The 19,510-nt window shown below is 37.1% G+C and overlaps 1 protein-coding gene across 1 annotated transcript in view; it reads left to right on the forward strand.

The window, feature by feature from the left end:
* MALRD1 (MAM and LDL receptor class A domain containing 1) overlaps window positions 1-16,609 on the forward strand; it is a 291,220-nt gene extending 274,611 nt beyond the window's left edge. The window contains exons 36-40 of the mRNA XM_049798440.1: window positions 4,197-4,279; window positions 4,372-4,462; window positions 13,880-13,955; window positions 15,614-15,670; window positions 16,405-16,609. Coding sequence (XP_049654397.1) covers window positions 4,197-4,279; window positions 4,372-4,462; window positions 13,880-13,955; window positions 15,614-15,670; window positions 16,405-16,533 — 436 coding nt within the window. The 3' untranslated portion in view covers window positions 16,534-16,609. The remainder of the gene's footprint in view (window positions 1-4,196; window positions 4,280-4,371; window positions 4,463-13,879; window positions 13,956-15,613; window positions 15,671-16,404) is intronic.
* Window positions 16,610-19,510: the final 2,901 nt, after the last annotated feature.

A 19,510-nucleotide genomic window follows, 5' to 3' on the forward strand; every position in this document is an offset into this window, starting at 1 on the left:
TGTGCACTGGGATGGAAGTATTCAAGTACTATTTCATCTGTCTTTCTCTCTTGCTCCTCCTGTTTCAACTATGAGGAGCTTCCTGTCTGAACGGATTGCAGTGGCTATCTCTGTATTTCAGATAAGCTTAAGACTCATGTAAAATGTGGTGCTGCTAATTACTCAAGACGTAATTAGCCCAAGGAAATGAGTCGCACATAAATAATGTGGAATTTCAGCTTCATGACTCAAGAGATAAATTCACAGCCTTTTCAGAGTTGTCTGTCTCTAACATAAAATAGCAGAAAAGGATTATTAAGGAAGCTCTTCAAAATTCCCATTACCCCACTAATGAAGATTTAACACATTGCCCAGAAGACATGGTTGATCTTCACTCTGTAAGGTCCTTCCACCACATCAGCATTTCCATATCCCCAGCTGCTCTCATCAGAGAGGAAGCTAATAGTGACGTTGAAGAAGCAACTTATCTGCCTCCCAACTGAGAGTAAAGTACTTTAAGCACAGTCCATGCACAGCAGTGGGTAGGTAGTTAAGAGTGTTCCCCTTCATTAACTGGACTTCAAGTAAGCCACCTCTTGCGTGCATGCCACAGGCTGCTCTGACCTACCTGGAGCTGTTAGGGTAATTAAAGTTCACTTCAGGATTGCATGCGTCAAGGACTGCACAGTAGAAAGGTGAAGTTTGACTTCATTTCCTATAAAGCTGCAAAGGACCAAAATCGTGTAAGACATCTATAAAACAAGATTGGTTTGGATATTTAAGACAAGTTTCCCTCTATCCTGGGCACTGAAATGTTTGGCTTCAGTAAATGCCAGAGGCAGTGCTTGTATCAGCTGAGACCCAAAGATGTTAATGAACAATTTTCCCATGTTTTTCTTGCAGCCTCACTGAAAGTTGCAGGTTTCTCAGCTAGCTGTAACTCCTATTTTCTCTTCTTTGTTTGTTTTTTTGTTTTGTTTTGTGGTTTGTGTTTTTTTACTTCAGAAGATGGCATTTTGTAAGTAATGAACAGCCAAAACTTAGGAAGAGTTGAATGAATCTCCAAATTATAACCCAGATTTTTCTGATAGTCTTATATCTTACCTCAGTGGCAGAGGTAACCGCTAAGTTCCCCTGGCAAAGATAAAAATGAACAAATAAATTAATGTGTGAAGATACCAGTGGGATTTCTTAACCAACTCATATACTCTTCAAGCTTTTTGTTGTTTAGCACTCCTTTGCCATCCAGGTCTTTAAGGATTAGCTATGTTGTCCTTACTATACTCATCTTTTTTTGCCTTGCCTCCTGCCTCATTGCCAAGTTTCAGAGCTATTATATTTGCTCCACCTTAATCCATTTTTTGCACAATTTTTTTTTTTTTTTTTTTTTTTTTTTTGTAAGCAATGGCAGTATTATAAGGTGACACTTTTAGTAATAGCCTAGATAGACACAGCGGAAAATCATTCCACTGGCCAAAATCACACATGTTGATAGTCTGACATCAGATTCTTAAGTGGTGTGTGTCATGTAACATAAAACTATACTGTTGGGCTTCAGAGATTTGGAGGGGAATAAATGGCCAGCCTAAGGTGGTTAGTAGTTGATTATAAACCCCATATATATGTATAAGAAGATAAACTAGTTATTTATATGACTAAAAGGTGCTTAACTTTTTTATCCATAATTCAAACACAGCATGAATATGTGAAATATTTCATCAGTAAATGGAAACAAAGCATATGAAGAGATATTTAGTTATTTACTGGGTAGTAGGACTTTCCCATACTTTTACCAGTACACACACCTGCTTTATGAGAACTACCTCCTTGTAGCTCTGAGGTGAGCCATGCCCCAGTGGCTCCAGAGCAGCAGATGGCACCTCTCTTGCCGTGTCTGAGTAGTGCTCATGCACAGCTGCAAATCTGTTCTCTCATTCTTTCTTTTACAGTCAAGTAAGTTCTGCAGTGACAAGAAAGAGAGCAATTTTGGTTAAAAGCATATCTAGCTCAACAGAAAATCTGGCAAATGGGGGGAAAGGAAATTATACAATCAAAAGCAATCAGAAAATGATTTTGATGGGTGATTACTATCAGACTGCAATGTTTCTACATGGATCCACAGGGCTTGGTATGAGCCCAACTGCAATTTGACATTTGTATAAAATCATCAGTCCACATAAAAGACCAGCTTATGAATTACATGATTTTGTAGCATGCTGAAGAAGAAGGAGGACTGAAGGGACCAGGTATTTTCAGTCACTGAATACAATGGGTCTCCAGCTCAGCCAGAGCTGTCAGCTGAAATTGTGCCTCTTTTTCTTTAAAATGAGCATGTCAGAATATGCTACTGGCTCCAGTCTCTAAAGCTAGGATTCATTAGTATATCAATCACTAACCTTGAACAAGGTAACCCTTTAACCAGAGAAAACTCAGGTCTGTGAGGTGAAATGAGTTAAATAAATCTCTCTGTGCCCACTGTGTTCAAGCAGAGCTGGCACTTTCCTCCTAGCATGTTCTCTGCCCACTGTTTTTCAATGGTCCACTGAGTTGCAACAAATCCTACATCAGCCTCTATTGGTCTTTAGTGGTCACTTTCCTCCTGTCATGTCTGAGACTGGGATATAGATCTGTTTTCCGACATGCACTGATCCTTTCAGGATTCTCCTAAATTTCACTGAGGCTGCAGACAGATGCTTGCCGCTCATATAATCCTACCCTTCCTCTACCTACATCCACCACAGTGTCATTTTCTGGGAAAATTAAATACTCCTCTGCCTCCAGTGTGCCTCAGTTAATTCAGTGTGCAACTGCTAGGATAAGGCACACAGCCAATACCACATGGTAAACCATGACAAACAACACAAAATTCTCTCACACATGTTCAAATAAAACAGCTTTAATATAAAGATTTAACTGTATATATGTGTGATTTCATATTATACATTTAAGGGCAGGAGAAGAAACCACAATTACAAAATAAAAATTACTTTATAAAAATTGGTGACTATGAAAAAAATGTTGGTGTTACAGTGAGAAAGGAACTCAATATACAATACCCCCCATATTAATAGTTTGTGAAACTGTAAAAAGAGAAATCATGAGAAGTGAAACTAATTTCCTATTCATTTGACATTAGTAGGGCTGAAGCTGGATTACCACCATCACTTATTTCTGAAGCTGCTTTTTCTAAAAAGTTGAAAATTTATGAAGCTCATAAGCCACCAGACAGGCAGATAATTGAAAAGTTGGTAGAAGTCATTGCAGCGTGACACTCAGCGTGGGGTTCACCTCATCAAGTGGGGTGCCTGAAATTTAGATGTCAATATGTAGCTATCCCTCTAACAACCCTTTACACTAGTCATCATTTAGGGTTTGTAAATGTAGGTGCCTACCGGCCATTTTGAGACTTGCTGGGGTTCCCAGAAGGGTTAGCTTGGGTGCTCCAAACTGCACCTGTCTCAGCAGAGGCAGCCAACCTTCACCTGGGTCTTCAAGGTCCCCTCATTCTGATGGAGAAGGCCACAATAAAAACAAGTAGCCAAAAGCTAAATCTAGACAAATTAAAGTGAGAAATTATACACACTTTTTGGGTGACTGTGATTAACTGTTAAGCAACAAATGTAAAGTAAAACATCAAAGCTTGTGTCAGATTATTTGTATTTTGGTTACTTCAAATCAAGACTGGATTTGAACCAAAAAGCAAACTTAAAATAATTTGACATGGCTGAAGTTGTTAGCTCAATGCTTAGGTTGTGAAGAAGCATTTGTTGAAGGGGTATCATTTTTACAAGAAAACAGAAAACCAAGAGACAGATAAGGTGGGGAGAGAAAAACATCTTAACTCTAATTGTGTATCTTTCTCTACATTAGTGTCCCAGATCCTCAGCTCAGAAATTTATTTAACTCTCACATGGGGGATAACAGGGAAATTAGTCAAATTTCTTTTGCTGTGGGAGAACAATACAGTGGCAACATGTACAAGGCAGCCAATTCTAATCTTTGAACTTTGTTTTATTTCATTTTTCTCTCTCTTAGGTTTGTTTTGTGTATTTCTCACTTAAATTTCATTTTATTAGCTTTGATGCTGCTCTTTGTGATTCCTGGGTGAGATTTATTCACCGGCAAAACTGCTCAAAAGGATTTGCATTTCTTGTGTGCTTGTCACTGTTTATGATCCTTGCTTCTCCCTTTTTCAAACCCTGTTGTTTTATTCACAGATGTGGAAAAGAATGGAAAGGAAACCGTTGCCATATAAGTGCTAAGCCTCTTCAGCCTCCAACTTCAAGTCTCCTTCAAAATGGTGGGTCTGTAAAAAGAAAAAAATAGATTTCAATTCATTCTTTGAGTGTTTCCTCTTACTTATTTCTGTCTTTGATGGCTCTGATTTTTCAGATATTTGGATTGGGTTGGGTATCGGTTTCTTGCTGATTAAAATTACAGCTGCTGCCTTGTATTTCCTTTCGAAGAAGAAAGTGCCAGAAACGTAAGTGAAACTTTTATTTTGTGTAAAGCAGACACAAATGTGGCACAAAGCAATGGCTAACTGCCCAGTCTCATTGGTTTCAACTTTTAAATCTCCCCACAGTCTGTTTGCCTTCATATGCAAGACTAAGCATAAAACCTAGCTTTGCAACAAAAGCTGACCTTAGTGGATCCCAGTCTGGAAACAATGAGTTACGGCTTGACTGCTTAGACTGTTTTGATTGCAACATTGTATGATTATTCTTAAATTATAAAATTCATCAACCACCTTAATAGTAGTAGCCCTGATTTTTGTACATGATTGTTAAATGTGAGAAATAAGAGGTATTTATGGTTTCTTGAAACCTCTGATGTTTAGTTTCTTAAAAGTAGATTCACAGCTCTTCCTGAAGCTACTGAGTACCACATATACCTGGTGGGACATTTTCGCCCTAAATATTTCAATATTTACACACATCTGTGAACTTTCCCTGTGATAACTGGATGGGATAAAAATGGGTTTTTTCTATTTTAAAATATTAGGGTTTTTCATAAAAATCTTTAATAGATTAGAAAAAATGCAAGCTGTGAGACTCAAGAATTATGTGATTTTTTTTTTAGAAATCATAGTGTTTGCCCCCTCTCCTTCAGTTACTACAGACATACTCAAAATCTGACTTTCTCTTTTAATGTTGTATGTCTTCTTAATCAGTAGTTCTTTAGATGTGTCTCACCAAAGTCACTTTATCTGTTCCTTCCAGCCATTTCCCCTAACTCTTCATCTCACACCCATCATCCAATACTGTCATCTTGCACTAAGATCACCCCAGTACAGACGTCTCGGCTTGTGTTTCAAGGACCTATCTTACTCGTGGTGAATGAGTGCTCTAGCTGGTGATTATTTATTTTTTCAAAATCTATATTATTCTATCCAATACTATGCTTGTGCAAAGAGCAACTAAATTGTCTTCTGACATCCTACTGCATAAAATGCATCCTCAGTAAAGGAAAAAAATCAGTAAAATTGGTGGTAGTTCATTTCAAAATTTATTTCAAGTGCTTTGAATAACAGTACAAGTAGTACTAGAGATAGCTCTTCATCCAGTTATTTGAGTTTTTTAAGATATGCCTTAGACTGACAGTTCATTATTTCACAGATGTATTTCCTTGCCCTTCCTGTCAACCCTCTCATAATCTCTGCTTTCCCTTTCCTCCCTAATTTAAAACTCTTAAAATTTTTTTCCTGTTTCTTATTTTCCTCTAACACTTGTATTTCTTCTCTGCCCATCTCTTGCCTTATTCTGCTAGATCCTTCTCTGTCATCACGTACCTACCACTGTCCCTTCCTCCCTTTCAGCAATTCCTGTTGTGCATTGCCTTGTCCATTTTCGTGTTGTTAGATTCCCTTCACCCCTCATTTTCTTCTCCAGAATTCATCTTCAAAGCTGTCTCTTTTCCTTTAAACTTGTGCTTTGCTATAGACCTTTCTCTCTTTGGGGATGTTGTTATCTCCCAAACTATCTACTGAACTATGCAGACTCCTGTCCTGACATTATTGCTGCTGACATGTCTCCTAACACTTCATGCTACCCCTGACAGGTAGAGTTGTCTATGGACACAGAAGCAAAATATTAAAGCAGGAACATTTAGCGGTTGTGCTACTGTTAATTGAGTGCATAGTTTCACCTACTTTCTTTATGTCTGCTTCCTCTTCTGTAAAGTGGGAATAATCCGCTTAATAAGCTTAATAAGAAGAATTTCCTTATCTTACTTCACAGGGGCTTTAAAACTTAATTCATTCACATTTATACAACCTGCTAAGGTACATGTGGAAAGGCACCTGAGAAGCACAAGATTAGTTGTGTTGTAACAGCTAGTTGATTTTTTCTTTTTTTTTGTCATTTCAATTAATATTTTTGCAAAAAAAAAAAAGTGTGATTTTTTTTCTCAAAACATATTTGGTGGTTTTTTTAATCAACAAGTGATTATTTTAAATTATGCTACTTCTCCTGTGCTCTAAACAGTCCCTTTTACCTTTTTCTTTCATAAATGCCTGCTTAAGGGTTACTGCACTGCCATCCACTTCTCTTATACCCATGTATCTCTATTCAAGGAATATTTTTTCCTTTTTTGTAATTATATATGCTAAAAAAAAAATATGAAGATATGAAGAGAATCAGAGCTGTGAATAGAGGGTTAGAAAGTTTACACAGCAAAGCTCAATCTGGTCTTGATTGTTTTCACTGGAGCTGCCAAAAGGCAAGTTAGGATGATGAAAATTTTTGTGGTTCCAAGTTTTGTCTACTAGGAACTGACTAAGATTGTCAAATCATTTTGCCCACGATACAGAATAAAAAAAAGTATTTTCACTGTTTTTAATCATAGTTGACTTAACATGTAAGTTAAAATGTATTTTATAGGCATCTTATCAAGACATAATCTAGCTAATAAATGGCAATTTGATTGAGATTGTGAAATTGTGAAAACAATGAAATCTGAAACTTTGAATTTGAGAACATAGGTTCATCCAGGCAGTTTGTCTCTCCCTCTTCAACTACCTAGTGCCTAGAGTGATTTTTTATACAAAAATCATAGCTGGAAACATAGTAGTAAATTCAGGCAAGTTGCTCCTTGACTGCTTAATCAGTAATCAGAAGTGACTAGTCAAAATGCAGCCAATGTTACCACACTGAAGTTTGGATCTTTAGGATAAGGCTTTAGAATAAGAAATGACTTGTGTTTGCATAAGTCTGTAAAATGTACAATGTGACAGCACCACACAGAGGCATGAGATTTTACTCCTGATTTTTTTTTAAGAAGATTTTATGAGGAATTTAACTGTGCACATGAATGATACTTTCCTACAATGCATTTTCACTTCAAAGGCTTGTGTCTGCTTTCAGCCTTTGTGGGTCATGTTGTTTTCTTAAAGCCACTAGGCATTAGGGGCACTCCAGGAGCACCTGCTTGGCCATCCTTTCACAGGGAAGCTTTCACACACTTGAGCCCCTATTTACTACCTTTTGATAAATCCTTTCACTAGCTATTTTTAAATAATTTTTATTAGTGTCTCCTTTTTCCTTACTGGTGTAGAACCACACATATACTCATTGGCAGATGGTCCTCCAGAGACACATTAACAGTTGTAGGTGTTATCTTGCCGGACATTTTAAAATGGAGCGCAGGTCCATCTATGCCTCAATGCAAGTAGCACAGAAATGTGCGCAAGAGCTGGAGGAGAAGTTTCAGAGTCCAATAAAATTATTTTTTTCACCAGAAAACCAGGTAGCAGCCAGCAGGAGTAGGCTGGTGACCCCTTAGACAATTGCTGGCTAAGAAGTTGTCACTAACAGTGGTGAGAATCTGAGAGTTAAATTTGTCCCTCTTTTTCTTCACTGGAAAAACCGATAGTGCCTTAACCCCTCCTCTCAACCCAGAAAGAATTCCCTGCTTCCCCTTCGCTCTCTCCTTCTTCTCCTTCCTTTGCAAGAGTTTAATCTGTGATCTGCAGGCTTTAAACTCTTCAGTGCCTCAGTGGGAGTTACTGGAAGTCATCATATAAGTTTATTTCCTAATGGACAAAAACAACCCGCCACATGGCTTGGCAGCAGTATACTTCATTACCACAATGGCATTCAGATATGCAAGCTACTTTCCAGCTCCCAGCTGGGGATATGTGAAACTTTTGTATAGGAGTCCCAAATCAGAGGAAGTTTATAAGTTTCTCATTCCTATTCATGCTCCAGAGATGACGTTTTCTAGTCCAGAAGGGAAGGCTGCCAGTTACTCCACTCCTTCAGTGGCATTGGTCTTTATTGACCAAATAGAAGAAAAGCTTAATTTTAGCTTCCATTTTATTGCAGCTGCCTTCTCATGCTTCATTCTACTTTAAAAAGTGAGAATGTGAAAAGTGAGTGACTTCCCGCCCAACTAAGCTATGCTTCTTTGCTATGGCCTCCAAAGCAGTCAATGTCCCTGGATCCTTTCAGTTTGTTTCTTTCCTGTTCTTGATCTGTGCCATCAGCTGCAATGCTAATGTACCACAGCTGTTATCAGTCCTGCCGGTCATAATGAACATAGAACATTAAATTTTCCAAAGTACATCAGTAATGTATGTTGCCACACAGGCAACAAAGTGAAAAACTGAGGTGCTCTGAGAAAATATTTTAAAATGATAGAAAATCATGGGAAAACAGGACACATAGAGGCCATTTTTTAGCCTGCGACAGGACAGACTCAATTGCATCACTTCTGGGTTTGCACTTGAAGACCTCTAGCAACATGAATTTGATGGCATCCTCAGGCAACCCTGGTACCCTAGGTAGAAAGAAAGTTTACTATTGGAAAGTTTTTTTCTAACTGCTGATATGTCTGTTTACAATTTAAGTTCATTCCTATTCACCATGGACAAGAACAGATTATTCCCTTCCTCCTTGCAAAAAGCTTTTTATGTACTTGAAGGCAGTTGTCATGCCTCCTTACAGGCTGCTTTCTTTAGGCTAAACAAGCTCAGTGCTTTCAGCCTTTCTTCATGGTTAAGGTTTTCTTACCGTTATGATGATTCCCAGTTGCTGTTGCCAGGATTTTCTCCAATTAGAGCATACGCTTCTGGAGGTCTAGTGTGGAGGAACGGATAGCGTATTCCAGGGGAGGCTCTCCAAGCAGATCTGAAGGACTGTCAGAGGTCATTGCTGGCTATGCCTCTGTTCCTGTATCCCAAACTGATAAACAGAATGACAATAGAATTACATTCATTGAACCATTTTCAGCTTGTGAACTGGGAGACAGGTACTGTTCTTGTAGAATAAAAAAAAAAAAAAAGATACAGTTTTAGGAGAAAAAGAAAAACAAACTAGGAAGCAGCAGCCACAACTGTTGTTTGGGAGTTACTATCCAAATCCATTCCTTCTTCTGCAGAATATTTTTTTTCTGAAGGATGAAACCGAGTGCTATCGTCAGAAGTCTTCAGTTTTTCTGAAACATACATCTCTCAACCACCACACATAGGAAAGGTTGCAAAGAAACAAGAGGTGACGTGCTGAAACAGAGCAAATCTCTTGGTCTGTAGCCTTCAAGATCACCAAGATGAAAGATGCAAAGGACTGATTTAAAAAAAAAAAAAAATAATAATTAGGTTTCCTAAAGTGACTCAAAGGTACAAAGTGCAGACCTAGGAAGCCCAGACAACATATTAACAGCCTAATCAAGCATCCAAGTGAATTGTAGATGATTCTAAATGCAGCTTTTGGAAAGTCTACCCTCCTTGCATCACACCTCCCGATTCTCCTGTGGGATGTGCAAAATATAGCCTACTTCTGCAAAACTAAATTTAGTGTAAAAGGCTTTATAAATGCTTTGGATATTGAGATCATGAGTTATAGTTTCTGTTAAGAACAGAAGCTTTAGAACATATATAAACAATTCTTTTAAGGGCTTATTTTAATCAGTAGCTTAATTGTAATTAAATCTTTGGTCCACTAGGATTTTGTCATTGTTGTTATGGACCTGATGATAAACATGCGTCTAGTACTGTATTTTGTACAAATGGGAGAACTGACTAAAAGAAATATTTTGATTTTTCATTGAAAGGTACATTGAAAAGTACAAAATTCTGACCTATTGCATCCAAACAAATGAAATCTGGATACTTTAATTTTCCATTAAATAGCATGATGTTACTCAGTAGTCCTTTTATACATTGGCAGGTTTTTTGTGGAGCGCGCAAATTCCTCCCATCTCTGTGAAGTTGTAGTAGAGCAACCTATGACAAGGCAGTATTTTTTGCTACTAAAGAATGCAGATGAGCTTAGCAAAGCTATGACCCATGTGACCTCATCCCAAGATGATTAATCCTCTACTTTCCTATTGTGGTATTTCTGGTTATGTTAGAAAACCCAGTTCTCTCTGAGCTGCCTTACCCACATGTTTGAGTCTTTTTTTTTTTTTTTTTTTTTTTTTTACTAAACCATCCTATGCTTAACATTTTTAACCCTAATTATTCCTTGCTTAGTACAGTCTTCTGAACTTGGCATTTATGGGTTTTCTTCACAAATGAGATTTATAAACATTTCACATTGATTAATTGTTCTGGACCATAATTTTTGTGAGTGATATATTAACCTTGCTCTTACTGTACAATGGTAACACATACATAACTTTCTCCCCATCATGAGACCTTGTGATGGGCATATTGCTCTTTACTGTAGCAATAACCTATCATTTTCTAGCAGGACCATGTTTCATTTATGTCAAGTAACAGCAAGCACTGCAAGAATGAGCTTAAATCAAGCCACTGCAATACATTTATTTAAGCTGCCCAGTCAAGCAGTTTAAAATTAAGGTGTAAACTGGTGACCAGATGGCAACACTCACCCCACTGATTAATACTGCATTTTTATGCTTTCCTCAGCAGTATCTATATTGGTGACAGAGTACGGGAGTGGGCATACCATTGCTTTGCTCTAATAAGGAAAGCTTTGAATTTCTAATTAACTCAAAATCTAATGTGTTGTGTTTACTTCTAGGGATGTACACACAACATGCAAATGTGAATGTGTCATCTCAGTTCCCAAGCACAGACTACTTCAGGCAGTTACCACCTCATCCAACTGATGGATTATAGCACTTGTGTAAAGAAGTGATTTAAACTTGTATGTTCTTTAAGGTCTTTTAAGTCATTCAAAATTTCAGAAATTTTTAAGGATAATTATTGGTATCCCTTAGAAAGAATTGTTTGCTAGAGTCACAAACAGGGTGTAACCATATATATGTTTGTATAAATACATTCACATATATGCATCTATGTGTATATATGTGCAACATATATGTTACATGTAAGGTAATATATTCAAGGTGACTTCCAAAGCCCTGCTTTTGCAAAAAGGTTCCTAAGAACAGAATAGAACTTCAGAAAGCTTAGTCTTCACTTCACCTAAATCTGGGGTGCATAAATTCAACCAGTGCTCATATTTTGGGCCATAAAATTCCCACAGTCCTTAAGGTTAGGTGCCCCACTACATATGCTCTTCATGATTCAGACCTAAAGTAGAGGGACACCTGAAATCTTCTAGACAACCTGAGCAAGACTCAATTTTCATGCTTGAGAAAACCTCCCACACATAGACAGGACCAATTTCAGCACTAAACACAGCAACCACAGACACGCTGTTGAAGAACTCAGCCAGCACTCTCTTCGGTGCCCACAGTTTGGCACGGTATCCTGCTGGTTAGTTATCCTCCTCACAGAGGAAGCTGGAGATCTATGTTCAGCATCCTTCCTGCTCTCAGGACAGACCAAAGTACTCAGCATGTTCTTGTCCAAATAAGCAATATATACGTCTCACAAATTGCTTAAGTTCAATGGAGGAGTGGGGGATGAAAGAGAATCAGACCCATCCCTATCCTTACAATTTCTTATTGGCACATTAAATGTGGTTCCACTGTGAATTGTGTGACTTGTGTTGCCCTTTGAAAGTGTCTCCACTGATTGTAAGAAGAATTGATGTGCTTAATTCTGTATCATGCTGTTAGGCCATACAGTTGTTTTGTGATGTCTAAATGAGACACCAAAATTAAGGCATGCAAATCTGACCCTCTGGGCGTTAGTTTAGAAGCAGAGCCAAGTTCCTTGAAAACTTATCTGAGTTTGCTTCTGGCCTCAGGTTTTGTGAGCCATGGTGTGATTTTAGAGTAAAAAAATCAACTCTGTGTACATTTTGTGGACTTTATTCAGGCGGATTAGCATGTGAATATACACTTAGGAGGCATATAAATAATGTAATATAATATAGCTTCACTAAACTAACTAAAAGCATCAGAATATCATGATTTATTATGGTTAAGATCAAATGAACAAATCAACAGGCTCAATATTCAGCTCTCCACATTGCTGTGTCAAGTAATCAAACTGAATTACGAGACTGGCATTAGAAGGAATTACTTTCTGGCAGTCTTGCTGTGAAAGATTTTAAGGAGACATGTCTGTTTTAGTCTAAAACCCAAACTTAGGTTCTTGCACTCATTTAACTCATAAGGCAAGATATTTCTGTAGCCTACCTGTGCCTTCCTCCGAAGCATCCATTATGGTTTTAGTTCTTTGCAAAAGAAATCAGGCGGTGTGTCTCCCCTGTGGCTCTTGCTGAGGAACAACAGCTTCCCTTCCCAACACCTCCATCAGCTGTGTTTCTGTGACTGCTCTTGTCCCCTCAGTCCTGCCTGCCACAGTAACACAGAACCTGTCTATCAGTTCCTAAGGACACACTGCTTAAACCGTCTGTAGGAGCAGCTTTGGAATAGAAACACTTTTTAATACAAGAAAATTCATCTCTCAATCATTGATATTGCATATTAGCTTTAGGGAACTTTTTATTTTAGAATACTGTACAAACGCATCTTTCTATGTACACAAAGGCATGTATATGCTCTTAGTCATAAACACATTAGTGAAAAAAACCCAACTAAATGCATCTCTTCAAAAGCAAAGATTTAAAAAAAAAGTGTATTTCTGCTTCATTCTTCAGTAATTTTAACTAATTCAGCTGTTGTTTTTTACATGGCATTGGAACAGTTTTGATGATTTCAAGAATTGTGGAATATTAGCAACCAGTCATCTATATGGAATAAAAATTTAGATGTAGGCAGAAAGTTCCATCCCCAAATATCCTTTGCTTTTGCAGAATTAATGGGATTAACTGCACAGGTCATAAGTGCTTCTAAAATAACGGAATATGTGAAGGCCTCTGTCAAACTTCTAGGTGAGGTAGAGGACATGAGACCCATAATTAGTAAAATTTGTCCTTTTCATCTGTTATAAATTGCTTAAGGCATTGTGTTCATTCATGAAACCTTTGCATTCCAATAATTTCAGTGATTCTTTACACATTTCTGGGTTTGTAGCAAAAGGTATGGGGAGCTTCTGTAGCTTTAAAACTAATTCTGATTATTTTGACCTAAAATGCAAGTTGTTTCTTAATTCTTGGAGAAAAAAGTTCTTACAACAATTGAATAACAAACATGTTCTTGAACTCGGAGACTAAGACCGATGATAATTACTGAATTGCTAGTCTTACAGTAGCAAAACACAGAACATGATCTCATCACATGTAAACAATTTATAACAATGCAACTTCTTAGCTAATAACTTGTTTTATTTAATGTATAGCACTGTACCTCCATTTTATGAATACCGAATAGCTCTATGCATATCCAAAAGCATATATATATTCTTAGCAGCAACAAATGAAAAAATGTTATTTTAACCTACACACCACTTACACAGAACTTCGGTTTAATTTCATTCATTTCATTAGAGGTCAGTCAAAAATATATTTAGCCATCTGTATTTTTTTACTCAAGTCTTTTCAGCCTGAAACTGTTTATTTCTTTGACAACCTGTGTGATATTGTGAGTGGTTTTGTTGTTGTTTGCTTGACTTATCAAGGAAACTGGAGGAAACCGCTAATGGTTTTTTTGCCAATCCATTGTACGAAAACCTTAGCTCATCTGGAAAAGTAAAGGTAAGTAGCAATAGCTGCTTCTATACATTCAGAAAAATGTAAGGCTGTAGTCCTAAAATAAGTTTTCCATTAAAACAAACTGTGTAATCCCTCACTGAATGCTATTTAATAAAAGAAGTAGGAATTAAAAATTGCTGCAGCACTCAGATCAGTTCCAGTGTATTTTCCAAACATTGGCAGATTTGAAATCATTTCAGTTTTGAGAACATCTTGATGTTTATAACTAATACTGACTGTGGGCTGCTGAATCTGAGAAAAAAAGAGTTTGGGATGAAATATTTAGCCTGACATATAGAAGAAAAAGCTCATTAGAACTTGTCTCCTTTTGCTTCTGGAAAAAAATACAAAGCAAAGACCCAACAACAAAAAACCACCACCACAACAAAAACAAAATGCATGATTCAGCACCCAAGTTGCCTTTGCACACTCACTTAACTTTAATGACATAGCTTATACCATTTCCCAATATCTTAAATGTGCATTACTATTCCCTTCACTGTAAAATTCACCTTGACACTGAACAAACACTTGGTCACACATTTCCCTAATACCATTTGTGGATCATAATTAAGAGACTGCTAGAGTAACAAAGAAGTTTGTGAATAAAATATATATCTAAAAGTGAACATATTGCAGCAAAAGACTTCAAGGCAATATTTAATTATCAAATTACAATGGTAGCCAAAATTTATGTTTTACATTTAACAAGAGAAATATGATTGACTTAAAATGCAGCTGTCTCTGCTATTTGATTTATCATTGAAAATAATACAGAAATAACACCTTGTAGCTAAAAGGAGAAACAAAAAAATGTTTAAAACCTCCTTCCTGCCCTCATTTTGATACTACCTTTCTTAGCATAGAAAGAACTAGTCTTGGTTTGAAACAGAAAATAAAACTTCCTTGTCCCTTCCGAAGTCAGTAATATAAGATTCCACTGCAGCTTTGAATAGGATTAACTATGACATGCCATTTACTTTCTATAAAAGGTTCCTTACACCTGATTTTAGAGACATTAGATCAAATTAATTCACTTACAGGTTGGGGTTTGTGAGAGCTCCAAGCTGGAAACGTTCCCATCACAATCATGTCCAATTTATCAGGACATTTTTATTGTAGTTAAAATAGATTTCTGACAGGCTTCGTTTAATAGCAAGTTGAAAAACAGAAGCACAGTGTCAGGAGAGACATTTTCATAGAAGACAGCCCCAGGCACTGTGATTGAAGTCCAGGGCTGTACCAGATTTTCCTCTGTTTTCTTTAAGATTGGGAAAATATGTGTTTTCACTAATTCTTCCTTTAAAAGGGAAAACAAGAGGTATGAGTTTTCTCTGACTCTGATGAGCCCTAAATCTGAATGGTGTATCGCCAATCAAAAGATATGGTAAAACATGAGCAACAGCCCTTATCTCCAGCTGAATACCCACAAGTTACATACTTGTGGACGTCTGTAAGTTTCGTAAAGAACAATTCTCCCTGGACCTTTCTGAACACTGAAACCATGAGGTTTAGTGGTGCCACGCACTTGCTTATAATATTGCCTCATAGTTTTGGATCCATAGAGTGTGTTACTCAGCCAGCCACATGGAAGGATATTTCTGAAATACTATTTGCAGCTCGCTAAAAATATTCTGAAGCAGTTTTTTTTCTTTTTATAGTCTCCTGGGTATGCCACCTCACCCGTTGTTCAAATCAGTGTTTCTCCATGGCATGAGGTATGTAATAACACATTTCTCTTCTAAAGTAGGGTATGTGTTGGGCTATTAGATGAAATTAATTTGCAGAGGAAAGGGAAAAATGTCACTTAAAGTGAATGGTATATTGCTACTCATAATGTTAGCACTTCTGGAAATCTGAGAAAGATGACCAGGGTTGGATTGGCTGACAAGGACCTCGTAATAGCAATTTCATTAATGCTGCTATGGTAGCTACGTGTTACACCATACAGTAGTTCAGCACCTTCCAGTAAGACAGATGCTGAAGAAAATGTTTAGAACTACAGAAGTCCTCACCTGAAGAGTTCATATTATCTCTTTTCTCATACATTCCTCATTCAAGAAAATTAGAACCAGTCATTTAAATTACAATACTATGTACCAAAATTAGTGACCCACTGCAATTACACTGCTGTACACAGATTGCCCCAAAATAATACTATACATGTATTAAAGCAAGAGCTTTGGAGACGAGTAAAACAAAGGTGGGCATGGGTACAGAAGGTTAAATGACTTGAACAGTCATTTAACCAGTGGACAATGGTTTCAGTGGAGCTATGCTAATTTTTATCAGCTGAAAATCTGGTCTAAAAAGTTTAGAGATTTTATAGTTTGCTTTGAACTTAACATCTTATGTTACTTCTGTGATGAGTCTACAGCCATTCATACGTCTATTCTAACAAACAAATTGAATGACTTGCTTTTTAAATTTCATTTATGTTTTTTTGTGTTAGTATCTGTTTAATGAAGATGTGAATGCTACTTCTTTTCCAAATCCTCTCTATGGTGAAGCACCAGAAGACATGGAGAAATTATGCAGTTCCTTGAAAACAGACATAAAACAGGATCCATATTGCTTGTAACTCTTTGCCTGAAGATTTGTTCTAAAAGCTGAAAGTATGTCATGATACTGTAGCATTTGCAATATGAATTAATAACTCTTTGCAGAATAACTCTTTTATTAAAATAATTATGTTCAGAAAGTAACTTGGTATAAAAAATGGAATCCATACATAAGTAAAACATATATATATATAGTCTTTTGTCATTTCTATTGGCGCAGAAAGAGATTGGTAACTATAATTATGAATTAATTTTACGTTTGTACAGTTCAAATTCCAGCATGTTAATAAAATGTTTAATCAAATCCAGATTCTTGAGGTTTGGGAATCATAATTCTATGTCTATTATTTGAGAAATGATGACTTAAATATTTCTGTAATTTTGCATTAAAAGGGGATTTTAAAAGGCTATTTTAGCATTCTGAGGGGCAGAAGCAAAAGAAAAGTCTTTGTATAATTAGAAACATATCAAGCTAAATCAAAGATGGTCATGAATCATGGATTTGTATATCAGATCAGCGTGTGATTCATCAATGTGACGTACTGGTATGTACACTTATTTTTAAAAAATATGTTTATTATTAACCTTGATAATCATATGTGACCAAATTCCCTTCTGGTCAGCTCTACAGTGCTTACCACAGCACTACTGATAAATTTAGCTTTGTGGTTGACAGAGGGTGGAAACTAGCATGTTCAGGAAACAGTATTTCTGCTGAATAGGTTGGCCTCCCACAGAGCTGAAACTTATGTCATCCCATGCCTACATGAGAAAGATATCGGGGGCCAGTTCTGGATTGCCTCCTGATTTTGAGTGTCATCCTCTGTGATACCAGGCATAGCTTGTAATAGTGTTTACACTTTAAATAACCTGACAATATGTCACCTTCCATAATGCCTACTTGACTTATGTGGTGGTCATTTTTAGCTTGAAGACTTAAGTGTTCCTGCTGTGCTTGTGTTTCCCTCCCTTACTGTATTTCCACAGCCTACTTAGTTTGAAACCCATTGGAAAGTTTCAAAGATACTAAACACCTACAAATTTCATTAAAACAGACATCTGGATACTAGACAGTATCTCTGTTAATAATTTCATTCAGGGAAAGCTGAAATGCTTGACATTTATAAGACTTTCGAGACTCCAGACAGAAAAGCGTGTTGAAGCCTGGCTTCCTTCCATCACGCACGGGACTGCTTGTTTTGGGTTGGGTTTGGTTTGGTTTTTCTTTCACTTTTTCTTAATAGCATAACAGTAGTCCATATCCTTCTACCTGGGGCCACAGAACTACTTTCTGACTTAGGTTTTCTTATCTGACTGGCACGTTGTTTCACGGGTATCAGAAGTAACAAGGCACAATTCCCACAGAAGTTTGTCCATCATTCTCTCCATACCTTTCTAGCAATATGCTTATAAGTGCCTCTCTGCTGCATTGTAAAACCTCCAATTTCTCTTTTCCCTCTCCTCTGTAATCCACTGTAGTATCCTCAGTTCTTCCCCAAGCTCCACAGCCTACCCCAAAACTTTCTCTCTTCAGCTTGTTTCCCTGACCTGCCCTTAGCTACAAACCGAAAAAGAAGCATCAATCGCTGTCTGGCCCAGAGCTACACGTGTGCTGAGCAGCTGCGGTACGTTTGGCTGGTGGGCTGGCTGGCAGCACAGGTGACAAATTCACACTGCAACTTGTCCTCCCCTGTGCCCTGAATTTGTACAGCTGTCTCTTGACCCACTGCTACTTTAACGAAGCTGCTCAGAGCTTCATGTCTTCCACACACACGCCTGCCTTAACGCCAAGCTTAGCTGGAAATTACCAAATGTTATTCATGGAGGTTTTAAATAAGGAACTGTGACAAGGGGATCACACATGCTCTTTTCTTTCTGAAGCAAGGTTAGTAAGACAAAAACACAGGATTTGCTTACTATACTTGCACTTGTTGAGACACAGAGAATACACTTGATCCAGCAAAATGCCAAGTGCCTCCAGCACCTGAACTCTGGTATTTTGACAAATCTGAGATGATTGATCTCCGCATTATAAACAGGCATTGAACATTCCTACAAGGTCAAGCCCATGTAGTCAAATTCTCATTTATTCTGCAATGGACTAGCACAGCTTTCAGAATGTCATTAAATACCAAAATGCTGGTTATGCCATAGTCCTTAAATCTCCAGTCATTGTGTCACACTATGTATATCTGTAAAAAACTACAATAATGAAAAGGATAAAATTAATAATGGTAGAATTTTGTCACATTCTCTCTTATGCAACAATATACATTTCTTTTACTATTAGGGGTACTCATATTTTAATGTCCTAAATAGAAGCATATGATTATAAAGAATTATTGTAAAAGAACTCAAAGAATATCATATTTCTTATCAGTAACTATTTCCTGAGAGAACTGTGACTCTTCCGGATTATCTCTGAAGTAAGGTAGGCCTTTCACCAGAATAATTTTCCACTTTTATAATTGATAGAATGTTTTTAAAGAAAGTGTTAAAAATCAGACTTTTCATCTTCCTGAATTTTAATCATTTTTCACTGTTCTTATGTCACCAAGAACAAAATATTTACTTATATTCACTGTACGGTTATTGTCTCTTGCCTAACAGATGACTCACAAAAGCCCCAGACTGAAATGTTTCAGACAAAAATTATACTTTTTATTTCATTTTCTGAAACTTTTCAGTACTTTGAACCAAAGCAGTAGAATTCATATTTTCAGCCATCCTTGCCACAATTCCAAATTTCAAAATCTAAAGAATATGACAGGAAAAAAAATACTGTTAAATCTTTCTACATATGTTTCTTACTTCTCCCAATTAATACTAGCCCTTGACTAAATACCCTCTGTAAGCTTATGTTGTTACTGCCAAGTAGTAAATGTGAATTGTTTCCAAGGGGCCTGTTTTCCGGGAGTAAATTAGAAGATGGATACCCTACACAGATGATGAATACTGTACTTAGCTCAGTTTAAACATTTTTGTACATTAGTGATC

Source organism: Accipiter gentilis, chromosome 4, assembly GCF_929443795.1.
Source record: "Accipiter gentilis chromosome 4, bAccGen1.1, whole genome shotgun sequence".
Taxonomy (NCBI): Eukaryota; Metazoa; Chordata; class Aves; order Accipitriformes; family Accipitridae; genus Astur; species Astur gentilis.